This window comes from Haliaeetus leucocephalus, unplaced genomic scaffold, assembly GCF_000737465.1.
Source record: "Haliaeetus leucocephalus isolate CR32 unplaced genomic scaffold, Haliaeetus_leucocephalus-4.0 Scaffold206, whole genome shotgun sequence".
In the NCBI taxonomy this organism is placed as follows: domain Eukaryota; kingdom Metazoa; phylum Chordata; class Aves; order Accipitriformes; family Accipitridae; genus Haliaeetus; species Haliaeetus leucocephalus.
Window position 1 is genome coordinate 4,878,827 of NW_010972642.1, and position 25,654 is coordinate 4,904,480.

The following is a 25,654-nucleotide window of genomic DNA, read 5'->3' on the forward strand; positions in this document are numbered from 1 at the left end:
ATAAAGTGAGTAGGGCAGAGAGGAAAAAGAGGAAACAGATGTTGGAACACTGCAGGCAATGATGGATTATGATGTGAGATTTAAGGGAAGAAAACAAGAAAAATAGACTAGTAAGAGAAAGAAGGCTTAGAAAAGTAAGACATTTTCAGAAAAGAAATTTGATTAAATGTTGATGATCTTAAGGGCAGAAAATTTGTATATAAACAGTTATATTTCTTTAAATTGGGGAAATTGTGAAAGCCAAGCTATTTTGCATTTTGTCCAGTAGATTTAATCTTGAGACTAGCCTATTCTACATGGCTAGAAATAGCTATTTTTGTGGGTCATGCAGCTACGTGACATTTATTTTTCCTTTTTATAACTAAAACCATAATTTTCTTGTAAAAGAGTGAAATATTTGAAATTTGCATAATTTTTTTCGAGGCTATAATTTCTAGGAATGTATAGCTTCTACTAGTGCTATTTGTCTGATACTTCCAGCTACTGTTTTTTTCCTTTTTAAGCCATAGAGATAATGAGAGGGGTATGTTGGAAGACCAAATTTTGGGTTCTCCTGTGAGGAACCAGCTTCAGAAGGATGCAGATTCTCAGTTTGGGATTTACTGCTTGCCATTTAATAAGCAAGAACAGCAGATTGTTTTATATTGTTTCATTCTTTTTAGTGGATATTTCCAATCTGCTTATGGTAAATTTTAGGTTGGTAATTTGCTGCTAATTACTGGCAATGCATACAAGTTAATTTCTTTCTCTTCCATCCCCAAGGAGAGCAGGCTTTTGGTTTATATAGTTAAAATATAGAAGAGATCTCACATGGCCTGAAATATGATCTTAGTGCCTTGGGCCAGTAATACAGAGCAATGGGAGATACAAGAGTAGCAGAGGAAATTGATTTGGGATATTTGCCAGTGGCTTGGTTGGGTTACAGGAGGTTGGACATCTGTGGAAGTAGGTAACTGCTTCCAAATGGTCCTAAATAACTTAAAACGTAATAAAGAGCAAATAAGAATAACCTACCCTGCCTCACTAGGGAGAAAGTGAAGATACACTGGACATTTTTCTCCAAGTTTTCCTACAAGAGTCTTTAAGAAATTTTTTTTGATGGTGGGTAGAAAGGCCTCAGTTTTTTTATTTTCTCCTCTCTTCCCTCTATAGCCATGTATGATTATTTTGATTTTTATTTTATTTTTTAGCTAGAGACTGAACCGTCTCGACGATTCTTTGTTGACCAGTGGGAGCTCTCCCTTAGCCTCCGTTCTTCTAATCGCCCTTCTTCACCTTCATCTGACTCTCTTCGACAGGTAGCATTAGCCTGAGCACTGCAAGGTGCACTCAGCTGTGTTCGCTTGCTGCACCACAGTCCCACCAGCGAAGGACACACCACAAGAGACGGCTAGGCTTGCAATGCTTCACCTGCGGAATGCAATGTCTGTGCATATTCATGCACAAATGAGAAGCCAGAAGGCAACCTGTGGCATAGCTTGGTTATCGTCAGCCATAAAGCAGTTTGAAACTAGATATATTTAACATTTGGTGTAAATGAAAAGCCTGTGGTACATCTCGCTCTCAAAATCAGTTTTTTTTGAGCACTGATAGTCCTTTGGGCTTTGCAGTTTTGCTTGCTGCTTTCGTTGACGTCTTGAGCCAACCTACAGAATGTGTTTGTGCGTATATACTTAATGAACAGCGTGAAATAGAAAGTACTTTGGCTTTCTGAAAAGGTCACTGAGAATTTGAACTAGTTGCTGTTGACATACATAAACAGCAGGAACTTGATTTGACCTAAGCTGGAGTGGGTTCTTTGCCTTCTCTTGAAAATGTTGCAGGATGATGTATATCTTGAAGGCTTTTGCCTATGGGAGAAAAGATAAAATGCTTCATTTAAGACCCAATATTAGGCCATATGGGATGTGTAAGACAAAAGCAAAGCAAATCAGAAACACAGAACCCCAAATAAAAAATTCAGCAACTAAATTTTCCACACTAAATAGTTCAAGGTATTGTGAGTTAAGATTAGCATCATCACTTTTTAAGCATGGAACTTCATACGTGCTGGTAGAAATGTAAAGATCTTGAAGCATCTGCAGTTAAGGTTGGATGAAGGTTTCAAATCACAACTTCTTCACTGGAAACCTGGTTCAGCTAAAAAAGTTTTTTTCCCATGGAAAAAACTTGAACTATCTTTTAAGAAAATTTAAAAAGCCTCAAAGGTTTCTGGTCTTTTAGAGGAAAATGGAAAACTCTTGGCCAAATGATTATGGTTGTCAGTTAAAGACCAATACTGAAGAAAATTTTTCCATTGGGCACTATTTTAAATGTAATGCACTATTTTAAATGTAATATTTGACAAGATATGATACATGACATTGAAAGGCAACTCTGCACATGTGTATGCACACACTAGCTGAGGAAGAATATGGAACTTGGAAAATTCTGAAAGACAAATGATGTTTTTTCTTGCCTATATAAATACTGCGTATGCTCTGCATTTTGGGGTGGAATCAGTAGACAGGTAGAAGTTCTTTCTGGGTAGAAATAAACCCTCATTACTGCAGTGGCACAGAGCATAAGCAATCAGGACTTCAGTGATAGCAGCAATAATCTCTGATGGCTGAGCACTCCATTTTCAAAATATTTTTCCCCAAAGAAGTACCCATTCTGTGGTGAATTTCAGTTTTTGTGATGCTTCCTGCTGTTCTCATGTCTGAACATGTGAAGGTCTTAAACATTCCTAAAAGGCTAATAACCTCATATATGAAATTTATGCTGCATTATTAGTTGTGGGAAATAACTAATGTGCTTCAAACAAGTTCTGCTATATGAATGAAGGAGGTTTTGAGATACAACTTTAGTCCTTTCCTTCAGAAAACTGTTACCCTTGGTATTTTACACTTAACCAGAAGCTGGATTGTCTCTCTGATGATTCTTCATTTGCTGAAGAGAATTTCGCTAGAAACATTTATAATGCTGCTTAGTCTGGAAAAGAAAAATTGCTTGGTGTGCTCCTTGCTGCTCTGAGTCAAATATGACATGACATTTGCAGTGTGATTGAGCTAACATGGATGTAACCACATCATTTTCTTAACCATGTAATTATTGCCAACGGTTGTAAGTATTTCCTGTGAAAAACGCTTCCTCTGCTCTTGCAGTGTCCAAACTTGGCTTGCAAATGCTCATTTTGTACCATCTAAAGTAACAGCCAACCTGCCTAGATTTCTCGGAATACTGGAGGGTTTTTAGATATCCAAGGTTATGGAGTGAGTCAATGCCCATGATGGGAGAAAAGCCTAGTCATAAAGCAGTGTTCACAGTTGAACAAATGTATGTTCCAGATGTATGCAGGTATGGCTTTAATGCATTGGATGAGGCTCTTGTGTCTTTTTCCATATAAATCTTTATGTATTTTTAGCATTGGAAGAATTCATATTTTTGAATCAGTGTGAATTCCTTAGTTAAGGATTTCTTCCTGCTCTATGAATGCTCTGTAAATTAATTCTTTCCAGCTGCTAAGCTTATAAATATGCTGTTGTGATCAGCATGTTGCATTAAACTATGTAACATGTCTTCTAAAAGATCTTTGTTTCTGATGGCAGTTTTACCTGGAACCGAAAAACTTAACCTATATTTGGCCTCGTCTTTGAGAAGTTTCTATGCCCAGGTTTCCAGGTGCAAGTGAAAATAAGATCTTTCTTCATCCTCATCATCATACTATTTCTAGACCATTTAGAGAATGCAAAATGCAAGCCTTCTTTTCCGTTCTTACAGTTGATTCTGGACTGTACTGGTGATTTCTGATGACACTAGCTTTGCTATTACTACTTGTCACTTCATATTGTCCACTGTCTTGGCATGATTTGACCTCTCTGCACCTTGTCACCACCTACGCTATTATCCTTTTAGTCATTTTTTAATTTGATTTTTTTTCTTTTCTCACTTCACTATTGTTTTATTCCATCCATCTGGTAGAAGTACATAAAGATGTACACAGGCGGAGTGAGCTCATTGGCTGAGCAGATAGCCAATCAGCTTCAAAGGAAAGAGCAACCCAAAACCCTTCTAGACAAGAAGGAACTGGTAAGATGATGTACAGAAGATGATCGTGTTTGTGATTAGATGTACTGTAGTTCTGAAGTATTGTGAGTGTCCAGTTGTTACTACCACTGATGAAATCTGTCGTAGTTTTGTGAAAGACTTAATTTCCCTTTTTCCATCCACCTTCACTCTTGTCCTTATTTTCCTTGCAAATTTTTTTGATCTAATCTCAGCATCCAAGGATTGTGCATAAACAATTGAGAAACTGCTTGTCATATTCATGACGATGTGTTTGATCCACTGGGGCTACTTCTGCATTATTGTTTTCTGGAGGAGATTTTGATAATGTAGGTCTAAGAATTGCTGTTTGAGGGATTTCTAATGATTTTGGCTTTCCATCATATGCCTCCTTCAGTCATTTATTTCAAGGTCATTAGTAGTAGTAGTGGTGTCCACTCTTCCATCCAGAGCTTATTTTACTCCTGACATGTAGGCATGGCATCCTATGACCTTCTTCCCTGGACAGTAAGGTTAGTTTTTGATGTCCTGGTTAAAACTGTGAATTGTGTCCAAGAACTGCAGCATCCGTGTGTGAAAGGACTGCAGCATCCAGATGCTCCTGTATCTGCATAAATGACGAGAAAATAGGAATGTGCAATCTTGTTGAGGCTGGGCACCACAAATTTAGCCATGCCTATTTCTGTCTAGGGCTCGCTCAAAAAGGAGTTCCCCCAAAACCTGGGAGGCAGTGATGTGTGTTACTTCTGCCGCAAGCGAGTCTATGTGATGGAAAGGCTGAGTGCTGAAGGCAAGTTCTTCCACCGCAGTTGCTTCAAGTGTGAATACTGTGCAACGACTCTGCGCTTGTCATCTTACGCCTATGATATTGAAGATGGTAAGACAAATTGCCTTTTTGTCAGAACTCCCGTAACTGTTCTGGGAGGTCGTCTAGCTATTTCAGCTCTTTCTTTGCCTAAAAATTATTTGGTGAAGTAGGTAAGAGAGTAACTTGTTCCAAAGACACCATCTCTCAAAACTGTTGATACTGTATGGATTTCCTGTGGCCAGGTCATGCTGACAGAAAAATAACTTTGATAGGTATCTCATGTGTGTAGGTAGGAAGAATCTTTTTGTGTGTACTGGATAAAATAATGGCCATGGAAACACCATCTAGGCTTAAGGGGCAAGAAGAACCAAAATTATGTATTGATAATGCATTATATAGTGACTTTAAGTAATGGACTTGCTCAGTCACGAACAGTTGAGGAAACTTAAGAATCATCAAACCAGTCTCCCAGTAAGGAATAGAAAACCCATTATTACTTGACCAGAAGGTCAGCAGACTTGGCGTGTGAGTTTAAAGGAGCCAATGATAATTTTGAAGTGAATATATAAAAGTAACATCTTAACCAGTAATCAAAGCTGGGAAAAAGCATTTTTTGAGTACTGCTGTTATTTTGGGCATTCACAAGTAACCAAATGTCTGACTACATGTTTAGCAATAACAGACTGAGCTCCTTTGTCAGCTGTATGGGCTGAAAGTTTTTGCCACCAGGTTTGGTGATACCCTCTGCCAGCAAGCTTATGTATGCAGTTATGGCCAGATAGTTCTCAATGAAGCAAACACAAAGCTCGGAGTTTCAGCACACTTACAGCATTGATTCTGAAATGATATTACATGCCTAATGTTTGTGTATGTATAAGAAATAGATATGGCCTAACAGAAGTGTGAGGTATCCTATCTAATCATTGTGAAATTTTAGCTTATATTTCATTCTGGGTTTTCTTTGAGAGAAAAAATAACAAAGCTATACATGCATTGTTGCTCTAGCTGTTTGGATTGATGAGCATTCTGCAGCATTCTGCAGTCAGTATCTGGTTTTAGGCTTCAAAGTCTGAGAATTTTTATGTAAAAGCTTTTCTGTTGTTCTTTTCAGACAATTTGAAAGAGTAAATATTAAGAAATGTTTATTTAAGCAGAGACTTCTCGAAAGATAGCGTTTGTCACTTTTCCATCATAACAAAACATTGTGCAAATACCAGCCCAGAGAAACTAGAGGAAGGGGCAAAGGTCACAATATATGTTTGAAATATGTTTGGAAAGCTGTAGGAATAGGATAGCAGTATGGGATGCTATGAGCTGCATATACCAAGCAGGATACACTGACAAAAGTACACTGGAAAATAATCATGTGCCATCAATTTGCTGCTATTATTATTGTTTGTATTACGGTATTACTAGTGCAGCTTTGACTTCCTGACAGTGTTGATACTGGTGAAAACCCATCTAGACTTCTGGGGTGTTAGTAAATCAGCAGTATCACAAAAAGTCTCAATTGTGAAAATGAATCATTGGTCGATTGTCCTTTCCACAAGTAGCCACTGTGCATTTTTAGAGATGGTTCTTTGGGAGTTAACACTGTCCTCTCCCACTTCCCTCTGCTGGTTGTATTCATTCTTGCTTTTTCCAAAAGTGCTTCTGCCAGCTTTTCATGTGATGATTTCTTTGTTCCTCACACACTGCTGCTTTGTTAGCATGTGATACAACACAAGCCTCACAGCTTTGCTTTGGTGTTTGATAGGATTTTAAGCTAAATGGCTGTCAGGCACCCAATGGAAAGGAGGCTAGCTAGGAGGGGGAGAGAGGAGGGCTGGAGTTAAAACTTCAGATAGTGTTTGCCTCCATGTATAGTGAAATAATTAGAGGGAGCATTGGGAATGGCAGCAGGAAATAAGTTGCAGTGAGATGGACATTTATATTGGGCTAAACTGCTGTGTTCTCATTGTTGACCATCATTCGTGTTTTATCTGCAGGTAAATTCTACTGTAAACCTCACTACTGTTACCGACTCTCTGGTTATGCTCAAAGGAAGAGGCCAGCAGTGGGTCCTCTGTCAGGAAAGGTAACTCGTTATTTTTATCTAACATATCATGTTAATAGATTTTGATTCTTAACATTGAAAAAGTAAATATGCTGGGTTTTTTTCAGAAAGTAGGAAAAAATCAGAGTGCATAGTTTCTTTTTTATGTCATGAAAGCTTGCACTTCTATAAATTTTATTTAAAAGCAGTTCCTTTAATTACCGCTTCTCTTTTAATGGTTCGTGTTATAAAATAATGTACTGTCCCATTTAGAACAGGATTTTGATTTGTTTTCTTGTCAGCTGGCATACTTATTCAGTCCACACAGAGACTAAATGAATAATGTTACCAGTTTTGGTTTTGCTGTGTTTTTCCGTGGTGTTTCTGAAGATGAAACAAATTATTTGCATTTCCTTTGAAACATGAAGTTCTACCCCACTTGCATAGGCTATGAAGAAGACCTACCTTCATTTCTGAAGGTTTTCTGTGTGTTAATGGGAACCTGTGTGAAAAAAAAGGATATCCCTTTTCTTATACTATCATAATGGAAGCATTTGTGCTTTAAATATAGGATCAAGATGCACTGTGTAATACAGAAAAGTTTCCCAGCTTTTGTCATTACAATCCAAGGCACTTAATTTGTCTCCACAAGCCCCTTCTCAGTATTTTTGCATATTCTGAGCAAACTACATGCTAGTCTCTTAACAAGTTCTGTTAAGCTTGCCTGCTACAAACTGTCCTTCCCCCTTAAATTATATTTTTACTTTGTGGTAGTGTTTGTCTTTCTCCCTGTTTCTCAAGTTTTATTAGTACAAGCTGAAGCTGTACTCCTTTTTGGAAGGATAAGGGGTCCATCCCAGTATTTGTGCCATATTTCCTGCCAAAAATAAAGACTAAAAATTTCCCAGATGAGCAGACTTCAGGGATCTTACTGCTTTGACTTTCTTGGATATCCAGCTTGTTTTTCAGAGCTTTAACAAAGCCATAAATTGAGAAGGAGCATACTTGGTTCAGACCTTGCCTTATGTGATGATTAAGGGGTATCTTTAACAGCAAGAGGGGTGTCTTCCTAGTTCTGTGTGTTCAGTACATATAGCCTCATTAAAAAAAAGAAGAGTATTTCTGAGGCGTTTTCAATTTTAATAGGAATTTAATTTCCCCATGTTCTTACAGGACACCAAAGGACCTCTGCAGGACGCCATGGCAAATGATGGAAGTGGACGGGCAAACACCATCCCCGCCTCAGCAGAGAGGGCCCCAGGTAGCTCCGCTTCCTTCTTTAGCAGGGTGGTGCAGTACTCTCTCAGCCTCTTTGACAGAGTTAGGGTGGCAAGCCAGCGCCTGCAAAGCACAGTTTCCGCGATTGGGCACCAGGTAGCCCAGAACCCTTTGGACTCCTTTTTCATGTGTCAGCTGATGGCTTTTGGGGTTCCCTTTCTCTATGTCCAGTCAGAAGTTCTCATGCAGATCCTAGGGGAATTCTGTGGGCAGCCTGCTGACCAGTAAGAGTTAATGTGACCCAACTTTGAGCTGTATCACTCGCGTGATTTTTGGGGTGCCATGTGAATTTTGTTTGTTATGTGAAAGTCTCAATATATTATTTTGCACTGTGGCTTTGGGGCCTAGATGTTCTCAGTCCTTTCAAGGACATCATCTGAAAGAATTCCAGGAAAACACAGAGGTTCCGTTGAGGGTCTCCTGTGAGTGGGCCCAGACAAAGGGCCCCGTAATGTATGCAGCTCGGTGTTAGTGAAGTTAAAAGTTCTTCTGATGCACTGGAATAGCTCACAAACTGGATTTCTGTGTTTGCCTGAATTCTGGGTGTGGTTTCTTGTTCTCCCAAGCTTCTCTTCATTAATCTGGTACTTGAATGGGAAAGATCCCATTATCTCTGGATTGTGTCTCCTTTGGAATTCTGGGTGTCTGACAGCTAATGGGATCAGATTCCTTAAACCCCTTGAATTTTGTGGTGCTGGCAGGTCATGGTGCTCTTCCTTCACTGCCAGAATCTGCGCTGCTCCTGGCCATGGCTTTGGGAATGGGGTGGTGAATGTGTGTGTCTTACTGTGAAGTAGTTTTGCCTTTTAACTTGAAATTCTAATTCCTTCTAACATGGGAGAAGCGTCTGTGCTACAAATGCTCATTTGCCCAGCCCCTAAGTGCTCATTTAGTGATGTCAGGAAAAGGAAGAGATTTGATTTTTAGTATTTGTTCCAGAACACTATGGATAAACTAAGTCAGCTGCTTTTAGAGAGAGAACATAGAGCAACACTTTGAGAAAAGAATGTTTTCTCAGTGCCAGTTGAGAAAAGACCTTAACAACATGCAGGCAAATAAAAATCATACTTCTGTTTGATTTTGGTATTGCTCTTACAAGTGTTTCTAAGATTGTAACTGAATGCAATCCAACAGAAATTTGTTCATAGCGTGCATAGTTGATTCTTGCAGTGTAGTTACATTTACTGTTTCCTCTTTTATTTGTGTGGAATTTCCATATGGCAAGATGGAGGAAAGGGAAAAGGTATGGAAGAATGACAAATGCTGTGGACAGATGGGTTAAATACAGCATTTTTTGTACAGCTGGATAGACTTAAAATTGCTTTCCCTAAAAGTGAAGACATTTTTTTTTTGTAGCTGGAGGACATTCTTTAAGGTGAATGGAAAAAATATTTCTTGGAGCACAGGGCATGTGATGTGAGAATAAGGTGGTTTATGGAGTGAACCTATTGGTGATGAAAGTGGAAGGAGAGTTTAGCTATGTATATCAATCAGTTTACCAAAGCAATTGCTGGCAGAAAGTCTCCTTCCTCTGATTTTGTCCTTCCAACTGATCAAATTTAATTACTTTTAGAAATGGGCATTCAGTAAATAGCATCTAAGTGATCACTAAGTAGAGCAAACAATAAGCCATGGCTTGCTATACACTTCTATAAAACAGCTATAATCAGGTGTTTCCATCTCTCCTTGCGCAGCGGTGGCGCAATCCTGTTGCAGAACTGTAGTACTTCCAGAGGAGTAAAATGGAACAGACACCATTTTATCAAATGGCAAAACTTGAAATCTAGGTCTCCTTCTGTTTGCTTTCTGCTTTTCTAAAGCAGTTATAACTGTAGCATAATTTTAAAAGCTTTTGGACCTTTTAAAGCTTTCCCTCTTGCAGAGCCCTAGGTACATTAGGATATACTCAGCTTAGCTGGGTCAAGCTAGGTCATCTTTAAGGCAGTGTATTGTGGTGCATTCTGGTGTGTGCACGACAGAATTACATTTAATGGTAGAAGAGTGAGCAGTGCCTCTGCCATTCCCCCCCTTTCTGCTAGAAAAATGCCATTAGTGGCTGAGATTTTGTTTTCTTTGTGAAGTAAGTTCTAAGTATATCTTAAAACTACTGGCTTAACAGTGGTTAAGAAGTGGGAGGAGGCTAAATGCAATGTACTTTAAAAGCAAGCCACAGTGTCATCAAAGGCAGGTCAGTTGTGTATTAGTGTAAAGTCATGTTCTGTAGGTACCTACCTTTAGCTCCTGTTCTTGCTGGGTAGGTAGGTCAGCAAACCCACAATGTGTTTACAGTTATATATGGTTTTTAAAAACAAAAGAAACCAACCCCTTTTGAATTACCAAGCGTGCTAATACAGTGGAAGAATAGGATATTATTCTTGAATAATCAAAAGGAGTCTATAAGATTACATCTCAGTATAACTGCTGACTTCGAACTATCTGAGTATATGCTGTCTTGCAATTTATTAAATTGTCTGTTTAAGAGGCTATAGACATTCTGCTTTCACTGTAGAGTAGGGAAATACCTTGAGCAAAAACCTGTCTGAAATGAAGAGAGAGGCAGAGCTCTGTTTCCAAGGCTCCACTTCACCCATGTGGTAGACTCATCTAATACAGGTCATACACCTGAAAATGTTTGACCTCCCTTAAGGCAAGTGCCACCAAATGAAATTTGGCAGTAGCAATTTCAGTCCCTGAGGTCTGAGCCAATCCTCAGTAGCAAGGTAGATCTTGATGTGGAGTGTAAGTTGCCTCTAAGATGATTAAGTAAAAAAAAAACCCCAAAGTTTAACATGCACAGGTTTGATATTTGATGGAGATGTAAAGATAGCTTAGAAGGCAAAAGGAAGGTGTACAGCAGAAACATGAATTAAAGAATATACAAGAAAAAAATGCTAGCTGTTTTAAAATTTTATACCTCTGAGTTAAATTCAGCCCTGAGTTAGCAAAAGTGCTTGTTCATTGAGTTTTATGGTGACTCATGCAAGGCCTGCTTTTTAGTTGCCATGGAATCCCAAATGGATGTAAATTGCATGGGTTCTCCCCCTACACTCACTGCCTCCTTTGCTATACCACCAAGTCTGGCCTCTTCTTTTTTAGCCATCTTAATGCTTAAAATACATTCAACCACAAAGTAACATTTATCAGGTTTGGTCAGCTGAGGTAGGATTGGTCACAACAAGCTCTTTCTTGTCTTGTGTTACTAACCTGATTGGCATGTATTAACTTTGCTAAAGATGTCAGTCCCTCACTGGGTGGCCGCAGTCTTAGGCGGCATTTAATGTGTTTTGTCTGTCCCTTGTATTGTAACGACGATAGTTGCAGGGCACAATCTGTGATAAGGAAGTTGAGTTTGATTTAGCAGTCAACTAGAATTACCCTTCTTGTGAAGGTTTTGCCTGGTTTGCCAGAGAGCCTGCATGGCATCTTCTGTGGTGGTTACAAGGGATGTTCCCAGGGAGGTTATGGTCAAACTGGCCCTTGCAATGTAGATCAAGCTTTCAGTTTGGGAAGTGGCAACAAGCTTTTGAGTGATGGGTGCCATTCTCTCTGGGGAAGGGAAGTTGGGAAAAGCTGTTACTGTGCTTTTGGTCCTGCTGAACTGTGGCATGCTTGTCGTAGATTCTGTGACCTTTCTCTGTACCCTGTCTGCCTGTTTTTCTCTATCTTCTGCATTTGCCTTTGTGCCAAAATTGCTGCTATTGCCAAGAGGAAAAAAAAACCCACCCAACTTTGCTTTTCAACTGTCTCTCCCTTTGATAATCTGTAACTGCTGTGTCTTGGATTTTTTTGAATATTATTTACAGTACTATATATGGTTTTAATGTGCTTTTAATGCAAATGCTGTTCTTCTGTTTGTTCTAAAGGTCTGTAAGAACATATTTCTGAACTTTCAGCTCTTTCTTGACAGATGGACTTGGAACAGTCTTTACCCCTATCAGCTTTATGATATGCTCTTTGGGGTGACTTTAGCCAGTGATGTTTTCTTGTAAGATGTTTCCCATTTCAGGCTTGTGTTCTCAAAGCAATACGTTTCTGTCCCTATCAGCAACAAGGAGTTCATAAAGGAAAGACCTGCTAGGGAGACTCATACTTCAAAATGTACAGCAATAAAAGGCAAGTCATGAGATCTTTGCAGTAGTTACTTGACCTGTGAAAGATTTAAGAAGCTGAATATAAGCCATAGTATGCAAAACTGAAAAATGCAATACAAATTAGAGGTACTAGGTCTCTTGCTTTAAAATCACAAAAATATATATAGTGGATATGATATAGGTATGCAATATGAAAAGTTAAAAATCCTCCTCTGGATGTGCCTTAAGTGTTTTCAGGGAGCAATGCTCTGAGCAAAGCCCTTCACAGTGGACTCTTAAGTAATCTGTTGTATATAGCAAGCAAAGCTGGACTTTACATGAGGAAGTTCTTTTGCTGACTTGGAGAGCTAGAAAAGGGTGGCTGCTTCCTCTAAATAGCATGCCCTTTAAAGTAAATTATGCGAGCAACATTTTCAAAAGGATTTTAACTGTCTCTACAATCTTAATGAATCTTTATGAATGTATCCAATATTATTTGCACACAATTCTACTTCTGTGTCTTAACGAAGTACGAATACATTTTATATAGATTTCTGTATAGAAATAAGCTTCTTGTTCAAAATCATTGCCTCTTTATGGTTCTGCATACATTGAACATGCCTTACTTGTCAAAATGATTCAGCTTGAAGCAATACTTTTTGCTTGTGCAAACAAACATATCGTCATGAAATCCTCCATTTGGTCACTTCTTTTCATTATTATTCACATTTGGTTTTTGTTCTTGTTTTAATTTGGTCTGTTTTAAACATTAAATTACAGAAGATAGCAGCAAACTAATTCTATGACATTGTGTTCTGTTTGTGGTGCCTTCATTTTAAACCACTGAACTGTGCATTTACAAACACATCCATATCCGCACACCACCATTGCACCCTGCCCCCCCCGCTGAAAAAAAAAAAAGAAAAGAAGGAAGTACATCCATATTTCAGGATGCACCACCAGACTGGGAGGAAAGATAATTCCTCTACTGCTGTGCCTTGAATGTTGTCTGTTCTGTTTGGAGGAGCCATGGAGGTGTTTTGCAGGACATGGCACATGATACTGAACCCTTTTATGGGGTATCATATGACTCCAGAGAGATCTGATGGAAGATTTATTTTTCTCTGTTGGAACATTTAAAATACAGACTTAAGAACCAGACCCTGTATTTTTGAAAGCTGAGGAGAGTGTGTGGGTTGCCCGATTAGGACCAAGGTTCAGTGCCCAGTGAATCATCACTCAATAGCAAGCCAGGAATCTCTGTTAGGATAAATGCTTGACTGTTCCCAGTCCATCATGTTCCTTGTCAGTGTTCTTATCAGGATTTGGGTGGCTTTGGCATAAAGGAAAGGCAAATGCTAAAGGACCAGCAATTTGAAGCCCAGAAAATTTGGAAGGCAAAGGCATGATGGAAAGGTTATTTGTTCTAAAGAGTGGAGATGCAGCTGACCTGATAGAATTTCACTGAAAAATCCTGGAAATTGTTTTGGGAACCAAGGGAGGATATACAAAATAGCGATGTGCTGAGTTTGTGCTCATAGCTGGATCCTGCTAAGAACACTTTTTCTTGGGAGTAACTGGGCTCCCGATTCCACCTTTCTCTCTAGCTTTCAGACCTGTAGACTTGTGCCACTGGAATATTTGTTTACTGTTTGTATGTGTATATTCTGAAGGGTGATATGAATTTTTCTGGGCACTTTAAGAGCTTCATGGAATGTTTTTGTGTCTTAGAAAAATAGTATCAAGATTTTGTGAAGGAGTTGGATTTTTTTTTTAATTGCAGAATAAAAATGTCTGATTTTTTTTGAAAAGAGGAATCTAAGAAATGACCATTTTGAAATTGTTTCCCTCGGAGAAAAGGAGGGAGTGTGCATGAAATAAGCTTGGTGACAGATAATGTTCAAGTGAGACAATCAGTGCTCAGAAAGGGTTCATGTCTCCATTGTATAGCCTCTTTGAAGATTTTGATTTATGTAGTTGTTTTTAACCTGTTTTTGTTTTGGGTGTGTGTCTCTTTGAATTATGTAACACGTGGTTTTCCTGTTGCTGTGAAATCAAGACGTTATTTGTTCAACTGTGTGAAATGTTCAAGGGAATAAATTCCAAACAAACTTCAGGTTTCTGAGTTTTTCTTTGTCCTCCCCCTTCTCCCTCCACTGGTTCCAGGGGAGGGATGCTGCAGGGGATACAGAGTTGCGGGAGAGTGGAATGAATAGATCTGGCACGCTCGAATGCAAAAGACATTTTGGGGAGCTCTGTGTCACGTGCAGTCTGTCATTGCAAAGTACTACTTTTCAGGCTTCTTCTGTATTGTGGGTTTTTTTTAAATTTTGCTGTTACGTTGTGGTTTGCTCAGAGTGCAGAGTGTACATTGCACAGACAGCATGACATATTGCTGTAGAAAACCTGCTAAGGACCCCCATATTCAATATTCTACTGCTTTGGCAAAGCTGGCTTTGGATAGATGCACTCTCAGTGTTGCAGCTTCACTGATTTTGGTCAATTTGGGAGGTGGTTTTGTGTGCTTTGCTGCAGGCCAGAGGTCTTTGTTGCATTCTGTAAGCAAGGCAGTGATACCCACGTGTGAGGGGAAAGGAGGAACATGGGTGAGTGCAAGTCAGCGCTCGGGAACAGGGAGGCATAGCCTTTGCACCTGGCGTGACAGGTAAGCGTCTTGGCAGGATTTGGTTCCTCTTCTTGGTATAGCAGCTGCTGTGATGATGGGATGTTTTGATGTGATGGAAAGGCAGAAAATGAGTAAATACGGAGCCTTGTAGGCAAATCCTGCGTCTTATGTTCTAGCTGGACAGTTGTCCTCTCGCAGGAGAATGGCATATGAGGAGATGACCTCCCTTCCTCAAGACCGTTAAGAGACTATTCTGTAATGTCCTTACCATGACAAACAGATAGAGCTGGATCATAGTTTTGAGCTGCATTTTCCTGTTCTCGAAGATACATTGGATTAGTCTACATTAGGGACTCATTCCATGTCTTTTCTTGCATGCTTCTCATGCTTCCTGCTGCACCATTGGCAACTAAAACCAGACTTTTGAGAGTCTAATTGTGAACGCTATGCCTTCTCTTTTGGGTTTATTTGGCCAGAGTAGTTATGTTTAAATGGTAGCTCACAGAACTGCAACCGCAAACCAATTCCGTTATACATAAGAGTTCCTTCTTTGGAGGAAAGTAATCACTTTATGCCTTTGTGATTGCCTTTTATTTTTCTTTACTGTGATCAGTAGTCCTGATTTTGAGGCTAAAATGGGCCTTCAGTTCTGAGAAGGAGCTATCAGTGTCCAGTGTAAAACTTCATGTGTTCATACGTGAACTAGAAATGTCATTTTGATGCACTGCTAGAACAGCCTCCACTGTTCTGTATCAGGAAAGCTGTTAACTTTGCAGCTACACGTATGCTCTTCAGAAATCAAATGTTTGCTTCATGAATTAAAAAAAAAAAAAAAGATGAAGTGAGGTGCACTTCCTGAGCTCATCCCCACCAGAAGTGAAATCAGACTTCCTTGCTGTACCAGTATGGGAGACATTGTTTTCAGCTAAAACTTGGAGAAACCAAGTATTTGTGTGATGGGAGAGCTCCCAGGCACTTTCACCTCATTCTCTTTGAAGTCTACACAGATGCCTCGCACTTTCTGTTTCTCTGCCTGTGGTTCTTCTCTAGTCTCATGGCTTCTGGTCCTCTTACTAATGCCTACAGAAAGAGTTGAGCTCTGTATCCTGCCCCACTGGATGGGAGAGGGGTGCTGCCAGGGAACTCCTTCCATGGGCCTGACACTCTAAAGTCACTTTTTGTTAAAGGCATTCTATTTTTGTTTATGAAACAAAGCTGAACCTTTCAAGCATTCTTCCCTTCACTGCAACCCTTCCTCCTTAACTCCCATTCCAACCTAAGATACTTACCTTAAAATGATTTACTCTAGAGGAAACTTTATTCTGTAAATAAAGCCCCAAGTAACACCCTATGTCAAATATCATTCTTTTTAACCTTTTTGTGCAAATAAAATGACCTGAAAATGAGGAAGAAAAGTAGATGATTTGGGCCTGGCCACGTTCTTGCTGAGTGTATGTGCTTCTTTGTCTGTAGTTCTGTAAAGAGAACACATTGATTTTTCTGAATATGCTATTCTGGGATCTTGCATTACACAGACTTGTCCTTCCGTTGCATCTGTCACTTCTGGGGGTCTTTAACATTATTTAGGACTTGTAGAACTTAGTAAATAGATTAAACATTGTCTTCATGTTAGAGAAAATGAGGTATCATGTACTTTTTTGTAGCTAATGTCCTTGCTTAACATCCTCAGAAAGAAATTATCCACAGAAAAATCTTACATGGCTGCTAGCTAACATCCAACTATTTATCCCAGAAGTGAAACTGAAGGACTGAAATCCACTATATAAATAATAATATATTAAAGACAATTTTTAGAAACAAGGTATCATAATTAGGTGTGTAAATCACTTCAAAACTTTGAGGTAGTGAGCCATTCACAAGTGCGCAAAAGTCTGTGGGCAATGTGGATGTTTTATTTCCTCAAAAAACGGATTACTTCCACTGAAGATGGACTGAATTAGCTTTTACAGGGGTTTGGAAACTTCATTCTAAGATTTGAGCTTTTGGGAGTAATGAGATGTTTTGCACCATGCATCCCAAAACAGCTTCCTTCATCAGATATATTTTGGTAGCAGTTTTTCCAAGAGGCATGTTTTTCTAGACCATTTCCTTTGCAACACGCATTGCTAGGGTAGTGTAGAAAGCCTGCTGTGTACAAGTTGGTTTACATTTTAGACATATTACACTTCTTCATCTGGTATGGTAGAAAGCAGAGTAACTGTTTCATACAGCTCTTTTCCACTAATGTTCTGTAACAGTGATGAGAAAGTGTAAGGTACTTTTAAAATAACAAGACGAATGAATAAAATGTCTCTTCACCTCTACACCAATTAAAACAAGCCAATGATAGTTTTATTACCTGCTTGTGATCAGCAGCATAATATATTAAGGTATGTAAGTTGGTAATGTATCTTAAAATACAAGGAGAAACAAGGGGAGAAAACCAAACTCTAAAAAAACCCCAAAAAACCAAAACCAAAAACCCCAAACAAATAGCTATAATCTGAAGGGGAGGAATAGATACGCCAGAGTCAACACTGAACCTATTCTCCTGCTTCTGTGAAGTGTGTTTATGGAGGAAGATGGAGCAGTGGTTGCTGAGCTCATCCTGGTGATGTAGAGCTTAGCTTAGGCTTTCCAAACAAAACTGGGCAGATGCTCTTTAAGGATGAGATGGCACTTCTATGCTCTGTTCAGTTGCTTACATCTTCTCTCAAAAATGTTTGTTTAGTCTGACATTTCTCATGTTTGCTGTCATCCCAGAAGGCTGTGTTTTCTTTTTTAGGAAAATTTCATAACTGTCCTTTCTGCTGTTATAGAAGTTTATCTGATGGCTTGCGGGTAGAAGGGTTTAAAAATAGGACTTTTTTTACCCAAGAGATGTTTCAGATACTTTAAGGCTTGGGTAACTCAGTGATTTAAAACATCAGAACTGATGTATAAGTGATCTTTAATCAGTAATGTGTGTTTTGGAAGCTTTCCTTCCAGAACTGTAGCAGATTTTGAATATACCTAGCTATATACCTATATACAAGAATTTTCTTAGTTTCAGAAAAATTCCCACTAAGGTGTGAAGCTCTGGATTGCTTGGAATATTCAATTGCTTTACAAGTTATACAAGAGTATGTGGGATAAATGTAGATAATAGAAAAGTATGAAACAGAATGAAGGAGCAGATGTCTATGCTTTTTGGAGTATATAGAGCTTTTTACTTAGAGCAAGTATTCTCCAGTATATTTTCCTGTAACTGCCAGCCTCAGATTTCAGCCTGTTCCATTTGCAGCACTTCATAATCTTGACAGAAGTGATAGAAATTATGTAAGGACATGGTTAGTATCGAAATATATTCTGAGATCCAGTAATTATGGAAAACTGTAGTACATTACAACGGAAGACAGTGGTTATTAGCTCAGTAGATGAAAGAAGATACCTATTTGAAAGCTATGTTTTGAATCTGATCACAATTTGAACAGGAAACTGAAAACATTTGATATTCCACACTTTTGTTATGTATGATAAAATTTCTAGTTCCTGATTCGTTGTTCTTTAATGATCAAAACATCATCCAGTATCCAAGCTGGAACTGGAAGTACCAGTTTCTATAAAAAGTAGGCAATATTTGTGATAGGTTCCTCTACTACTTATTTGCACAGTGGGAATCACCTGTCTGATCCCTTCTGGTGAAATGATAGGTTCTAGAAGGCTGCTACTTATGAGTGGCAAGAAATAGGTGCCACAATGAATAAACTACATGAAGTCTTATGTAGTAGAGAACATAGCAGAGGCTTTCTAACAACATAAAAGGGGTTACTGTTTGGATTATAACTGGACAATCACTCTTAAATATTAATTTCCAAGTTACTTAACAAAACAGAGTACTTCACTTAAAAAGGGGGAAGACCTCATGAGCCAAGGTCATGGTGATTTTAAAATAGAGTGTGCCCTTTCTCCTCTTTTCTTTTTCTCCCTGCCAGTCCCTGGATATGCTTCATTGCAAGTGGTTCTCTGAGGTAATATACCTTTAATAGCTTCTAGGACAAAATTTACGCCTGCAAAGTAATGTTATCTTTAGCCAGAGTATCCTTTAGTGCTGTCCAGCCTTCTCACACTCAGCTTCTTTCAGGAAATGGAAATGAGGCCAGGCAATATATGATAGAGTTGATCAAAATACTGGAGCTCAGACATCTTAGATGATACCAACAAAATGGAAGATGATTGGTAGTATGTTACTGACTTACACTATTCCTGAGTAATAGACACACCAATAATTAACAGACTTAATATAAACTGATGTAGGGATTTTATATCTCTAGTACTGGAAACCTGTTTGGGCAGCAGTAAAAGTGAAATCTGTACAAATGTTAAGGTTTTCTGCCAGAAGAGATGCAATAAGGAGAATCAAGCTTGGCAGTGTTCCCTGGGGCTTGGATGAGGTGACCTAATACCTCCTTTCCCCTGTTTCTTTTCTCCACCCACCAGCTACAACACTGGACTCTTTCCAGGAGTCAAAAATAGATCTATTCCTGGATTATTCTATACCTCTGCTGTAACAAAGACAACTTTTCTGTATTGTTAAACCATATACTGAACTTCTAACTTTCATTACGTAATACTGCTGCTTCATGCATCTGCATATGAAAAACATTATTTCTCAAATACTGTTTTCTTTCTTTATTGTATAAGTTGCAGATGAATTTTTATTTGTTTTCAAGGCATAAGTATAAATTACACATGACCTTGAAATAAAACTGGTTAATTATATTCACTTCTGGTTGCTTCCACTAAAACCAAAGAAAGGTCAGATCAATCAAACTGACAGCTGTTTCTAGGCCTCGCACTACTGATGTTGTAGGAAGCAGTGTTTTGTCAGTGTCTGTTTTGGCAATTCTAGAAGTCTATTTTAACCAAAGTATTGTGGGGGTGGGGAAAACATTGCAACACCCATAAGATAAACATATAAGTTACTAACTTCATTCAGTAGTCAGTCCAATGCACTTTCATAATGATGAAGAGAACAGGCTTCCACATTTATTGACAGTATCTGAGGTATGAAGAACTTAATTCTAACTGGAGATTGTGGAATGTGTGGAGGAGGACTTAAGTCTTCATATGTTTGTTTCTGGGGTATCTGTTTCAGAATCCCTTGAATATTTTAGCTGTCAGTTATTCCCATACACATTATAATAGTGTGTGTGTGGGGTGTCTTGGCGGCCTCTCTGTTCCTCATTGCTTAGGGAACCAGTAGATATTGACAGGAATCTCACTGATTTTTGTTTCATGTGCTGTGTACTGTTGAATCAAGTAATGCTATAAAACTTCTTGGTCAGCACTGGAAGTCGTGTTGGTTCTTTTATAACTCTCTGCTGGGTACTTATGCATCAGAGGATATTTAGATAAAACGCCTTTCTGTCTATACAGCTTAATCTCCCCACTTCTCTGTTTAGGTACCCAATTTGCTAGGAAGAATTGCCAGACTGACAGCTTGAGGACTGAGCCTTGATATGGTAGTAGAGCTCTTGAGCATATTGGTTGCTAAGTGGCAAAACCCTTTTTCTTCTGGTAGGCTAGAGAGCGCTGCTGTTCTGCTCTGTGTCTGGTCCTTCGTTCCCTAGATTTTAAATGTCAGTTTAAGGATAGTTGTATTGATCAAGTCCAACCTGCATAAGACAGTTTGCATATGTACAATTCCCATATCAAACTCCAAGAGCTTTGACTCAGTAGAGCATATCTTCTAGAAAGCTTAGTTAGTTACTGTTTATTGTTATGATTGATACACATGCATTACAGAAGAATTTCAGTAGGGCCATCTTGAGGTTTGAGCTCATTTTGAATCCTGTACATGGACACTCTCGATATCTTGCTTATGAATAGACTTTGTTTTTCTTATCATACTGTCCTCTTTGAATTCAGGGGTTTTGTATTTAGCAGAACGTATTATGGATCAAACTGGAAACACAGACATCAGAAAATTCAAGATTTGGTGGCCTCTTAATACAGCTGAGTAATTCAGGCTTCCTGAGGGCTTGGGAATACCCTAGGATAGTAAGAGAGAAAGTTGAGGCATTATATCAAAATAACATCGACATTTGATGACTATTGAGTATTTACATTCGAATAAATGCATTCTTGTTTCTGTTTGAGCAGGTGTTGTATTACCCCTTTTGGCTCTGAGGATGTGCTTATCAAAATTCAGGGGATCCTACCAGGATATGTGCAGTTCTGCAGTATGTGATGCGAGGCTGTGTGAACAAGCAGTGACAAGAATTCACCAGACCTGCTGGGCTCCTTCCAGCAGTTTCCTGGAGACATTTCTTAAAAGAGAAGATAAATTTTAAAGGGTGGATATATCTCAATTTAAAACCTTAAACTTCTTCCTAACCCTTAAAAAGTCCATTCCATTTAACGTGCTTCTGCAGGTCAGTTTAGAGTTGCTGTCTACATTTTTTAGGCATCTTTTACTGTACAGTACAAAAATTGTTAACAGTGGCTAGGTGCTAATTTTGGAGAGGATTAAGGAAAAGATTTCTGGCTATGTCCCTCAGAAGAAATCAGTTGCACTTATTTAAATATAATGTCTTAATTGACTTAATGTTTCAATATGTGCAGCATCCAACAACAGGCCTTGGTACTCAGATTTATTGGGTTTTTTTTGTACACACTGTGCTGAGCACAGTGAGCATCTCATAGGAGGTGCTGTGGCTCAACCTGCTCATTTAAACCATGTAATCATTATGCTTAAAATCCAACATATTTTAGTCCCTTTCTTACTTCAAAGTGTTTTGTCTTGACTTAAAGTGAAGTTGAGAGTGAAGGGGTTGAAGTTGGGCATTCTGGACCCTGTTTCTGGCACTGCCACTAGTTTGTTGTGAAACTGCCTTGCTGGTATTTAATCTCTGTGTCTGGACTTGTGTAATGCCTCCACAGTACTCACCTATTTCCAAAATAGGTTTGTTTTAATATGCTAATATTTGTAAAACACTTTGAGGCCCTTGGATGAGAAGTGGAGTTGAAATCAAGGAGGCAGTTAATGGAATTGAAGGGGCTGAGCGTGAAACTTCAGGGGAAAAGCTGAAACTCAATCTGACATTAACACGGATGAAAAATGAGAAGCCTAAAAATGCTGCTGGATCTCATTTGCTGCCTTCTCTATACCTCAGTGATAATGTCTGCTGAACTGCAAGCACACTTCAGAAACCTTACCCCAAAAGATATTCTTAGAAATTAATGGCAACAAAATCTGACAACTTTTGGCATTTCTGACTCAGAGCTCACTGCATCACTTTTAAAATCCCACACAAAAGTTCCCATCTTCCATCTCTGTACTTTGTCATATGCAATATGCTGCTGTTTCTATAGGACTTCTTTTGTCTGATGTAGTTGTGTTCTCAAACAATTGTGTGGAGGTAGAAGTAATTGAAGAGTTTGGGAAAGACAAGTGAAAACAAACAGGTACAGTGTTTCACCGTATCATAAAAGGAAAAGATTTGAGAAATCCAGAATGAAGATTTTCCTGAGAAATGTATTAATTCCTCCCCCCTTTTGCATGTGTTTCACAGTAGACTCCTTTATTTGAATTTCTGTAACTCTGCAAGGCCGCAGCTGAGTCTGCAAAATACTGGACCCACACTTCACAAGAGATGACATTTAACTTGGAGAGCTTGCGATCTTAACAGATTGGACTAAGAAAAGGAAGTCTAGATGGACTACATGATTAATGAAAAATAAATTCTAGTCAAATAGGCAGGTTGTTTTCCTTTGGGAAGAACTCATTGTTCTCAGATTCCCAGTTTTCTCCTGTATCTTGAGCAAGTGTTCTATCAGGGAGTAACCTTGACAAGATTTCATCTAGCTCCTGAGAATAATCTGTAGATTTTAAGAACAAGGTATTACTGGGGGAAAATCAAGACGAGATCCTCTCTCAAGAGGAGCTTCCCAAGCCTTCCAGTAATTGCCAAAGTTGCTGGAAAAGGACACATTTCATGCAGGCAAGGAGCGGTTCAGTGTAGGAATGTTATCTCTGATCATACGATTTTCTTTACAGGAGGCAGGCTATGTCAAGGTTGAGACAAAGGACTCTGGCAGCTTTCATGCAACAGCAAAGCAGCCTGTCCTGTTAAGAAAAACGGTTTCCTTTAGATTATCTGTGTAGTGTTCATGGCCCACTGATTCTTCCAAAGTAAAGAAGCAGATTTTTAAATGTGTCCTATTTTGGATGTTGTTTGTGGATTTTTAGCTATCAGTTGATTGCATGAGAAGCTGCTCTTGTCTTTCAGGTAGCTCACCTCTCTGGCTAGTAACATAGCTTTTTTTCCTGGCAAATGCAGCCTCATCAGCTCCTTTTCTCTCAGTTATGACTGGTTGCTGACTTTTGGCTCTGTGGGCCCAGATGCACTGACAAGGTAGAATGTCAGCTAATGGATAATGAGTGCACTCTGCAGCTATGTCCCACCAGCAAGCTACAAAGCAGTCTGGGGAATACAACATAATGATTTGAGAGAGGCACCTTTCCCCTCCAGAGGAACATTAGAGAGTAAACTTTAGCATCTACAAGAACTGCATTGGAATAGAACTTGCCCATGCATATAGCACCATATATATATGGAGGAAATGAGGGTAGGAAAGCTTCAAATTTCCTTGTCCCTATTTATAGTTTCTTATTGTAGCTTCAAATGAATTGGTGTGAACTTTATAGCATAATATGAGCAAATTGTTCATCATCTGATCATGTTAACGATACCTGTATCTCACACCTACTTTCGTCCCCTGGGTAGGTTTGTGAACTGTAATGCTTTTCTTTCTGATAGTTGAAGGCTTTGTGGAGCAGAAAGTTGGCTATCGGTAGCATTTCTCCTGTTTTATATTTGGTAAGAAGTTTGACGATGGCTTTGCAGCTAGCCAGATAAGTCTTCATCGTACCTTTTAGAAACAAAACCAGCAGACAAGTAGACCAACTGGTCCATACAGAGCAAACGCCTAGAAATCCCTTGCTGAAGCTGGTAATCAGTTGAGTTTCTGTATCATGTTCTCTGATGTAGAGCTGTTTTCTTTGCTAAGTCAAGTGGAGGGATGCGACCAATCCTGCATCTCAAAGTATATGGATATATAAATTAATTAGAGAAAGTGCTGGCAATGGCCTTTCTACTTCTTTGAGATTCTGAGTGCTTATCAAGCTCACAGGACATCTTGGCTTGACCACATCCTTTTGCATTAAAGTTTAGGCAGATTTTCCATCTTTTCAGTTTTTTTAACACAGTTACATTGAGTCACTTACTCCCACTTGCAGTTTTTGCTGTGGTAGAATTGGTTTGATTCTCTATGTACCAGTTCTACTGGGTCTTAATGATGAGAAGGACGATGATGATTTGTGTTTTGAAAAACAACTGAAAGATCATATATGTTCACGAAATGCATGTAAAAACAGATGTCGCCTTGATTTTCAGTTCTCTTTTATCTTAGAGTGATTGCTGCCAGTCTTTCTCCCCACCCTAGATATTGCAGCATTGGAAGAAGCATTTTTTCATTTCATTTAATTATATGGGAATGATTGTATATTTCTTTTTTTGTTTTACTTTGAAAAGGCTGACAAAAACCCTTAAGATTGTTAGAAAACAAGAGGAGTAAAATAATGTCAGATGGATAAAAAGTTCTTGTTCTTTTTGTTTTCATTTTTTTTTCTGCTTCTGGACTTTTCAGCTATGTTGGGGTATGCATCAGAAGAGAGCAAGTTAAAAAGAGCTTGTGAAAAGATATTTCTGTTGAAGTAGCTGAGCCTAGCTGATGGCTCTGTTATATATGAAGAGTTCCAAGTATTACAAAAACTCTTGGTTTATGATGATTTTAGTATATCCCTTGTTTGTTTTCCCTCACATTGGTGTTCTTGTGTTACCCAGAGTCCTTTGGTTTTTTTACTGTCAGCCAGGAGTGGCAGAGCAATATTCCAGGTCAGTTCCCCTGTTACTGTGAAATCAGGGTTGGGGAATGTAACACAGATCACAAAAATAGATTTGGCTGAGGTGTTATCTCCATTTAGAGAGAATGAAATGGAACGTGAATCCCAGCTGAAAAGACTGTCCAGTTCTACTAAACTTTGAAAATACTAACACAACATAAGGCTTAGCAGCAGGAAATGGTAGAGACCACAGTATCCCTGGAAATGCAAGGTGATGTTCCCACCTGCCTCCTGTGCAAGCTTCTGTGTTTTATACCATAAAGAAGCCCTATAGTTCTAGCCAAGGGCACAGTAGCTACTTGCCCACATCATAGAAGAGTTCAATAATGCTAAGGAAGAGAGAAAAACACTCTGGGCAGTTGTCTTTATGAGATTTTATCTTTCTGGAGAGGGTTTGGAAGTAAATGCCACTAATTATGGCATGCCCCATGTAGTTTTGTGTCAGTGACTAAAATGGTACTGAGTGAGTAATTCCCCTGAAAAAAAGGCTGTTAGGAATAAACTGAGAAAAACTACAAAGGATGGAGAAAGAAAACGAAAACTGTCTTGGAGGTCAAAACCTGTGAGGATAAAGTAAACATTGCCAAAGCTCATGCTGGGTTAGACTTTGCAAAGGAAAGGAAAGTAAACAGCTGTATTCCTTAAGCATGTAAGTAAAAGCAATGTAAGGGAAAGCAGAAGTGGGTCCACAGTGAAAATGGGTCTGACGTAAAATGCAATTTTATGTATAGTCAGGCAATCAAATGAATACTTGGTCTCCAATTTCAGTTAGGACAATGGCATTGGACATGGGAGCAAAAGAAGTCAGTGTGTAGCAAGATTTGGAAATGGAAATTAACCC

General features: G+C 38.9%; 1 protein-coding gene across 7 annotated transcripts in view; it reads left to right on the top strand.

The window, feature by feature from the left end:
- Nucleotides 1–25,654, top strand: part of MICAL3 (microtubule associated monooxygenase, calponin and LIM domain containing 3) — a 109,988-nt gene that overhangs the window by 32,932 nt on the left and 51,402 nt on the right. For 6 of the 7 annotated variants that reach the window (XM_010566143.1, XM_010566146.1, XM_010566144.1 and 3 more), the window contains exons 18-20: nucleotides 4,738–4,924; nucleotides 6,844–6,932; nucleotides 8,064–8,151. In XM_010566143.1, the coding sequence (XP_010564445.1) occupies nucleotides 4,738–4,924; nucleotides 6,844–6,932; nucleotides 8,064–8,151 (364 nt within the window). Of the gene's footprint in view, nucleotides 1–1,190; nucleotides 1,299–3,963; nucleotides 4,072–4,737; nucleotides 4,925–6,843; nucleotides 6,933–8,063; nucleotides 8,152–25,654 lie in introns of all 7 variants that reach the window. The other variant, XM_010566150.1, reaches the window with a different exon arrangement.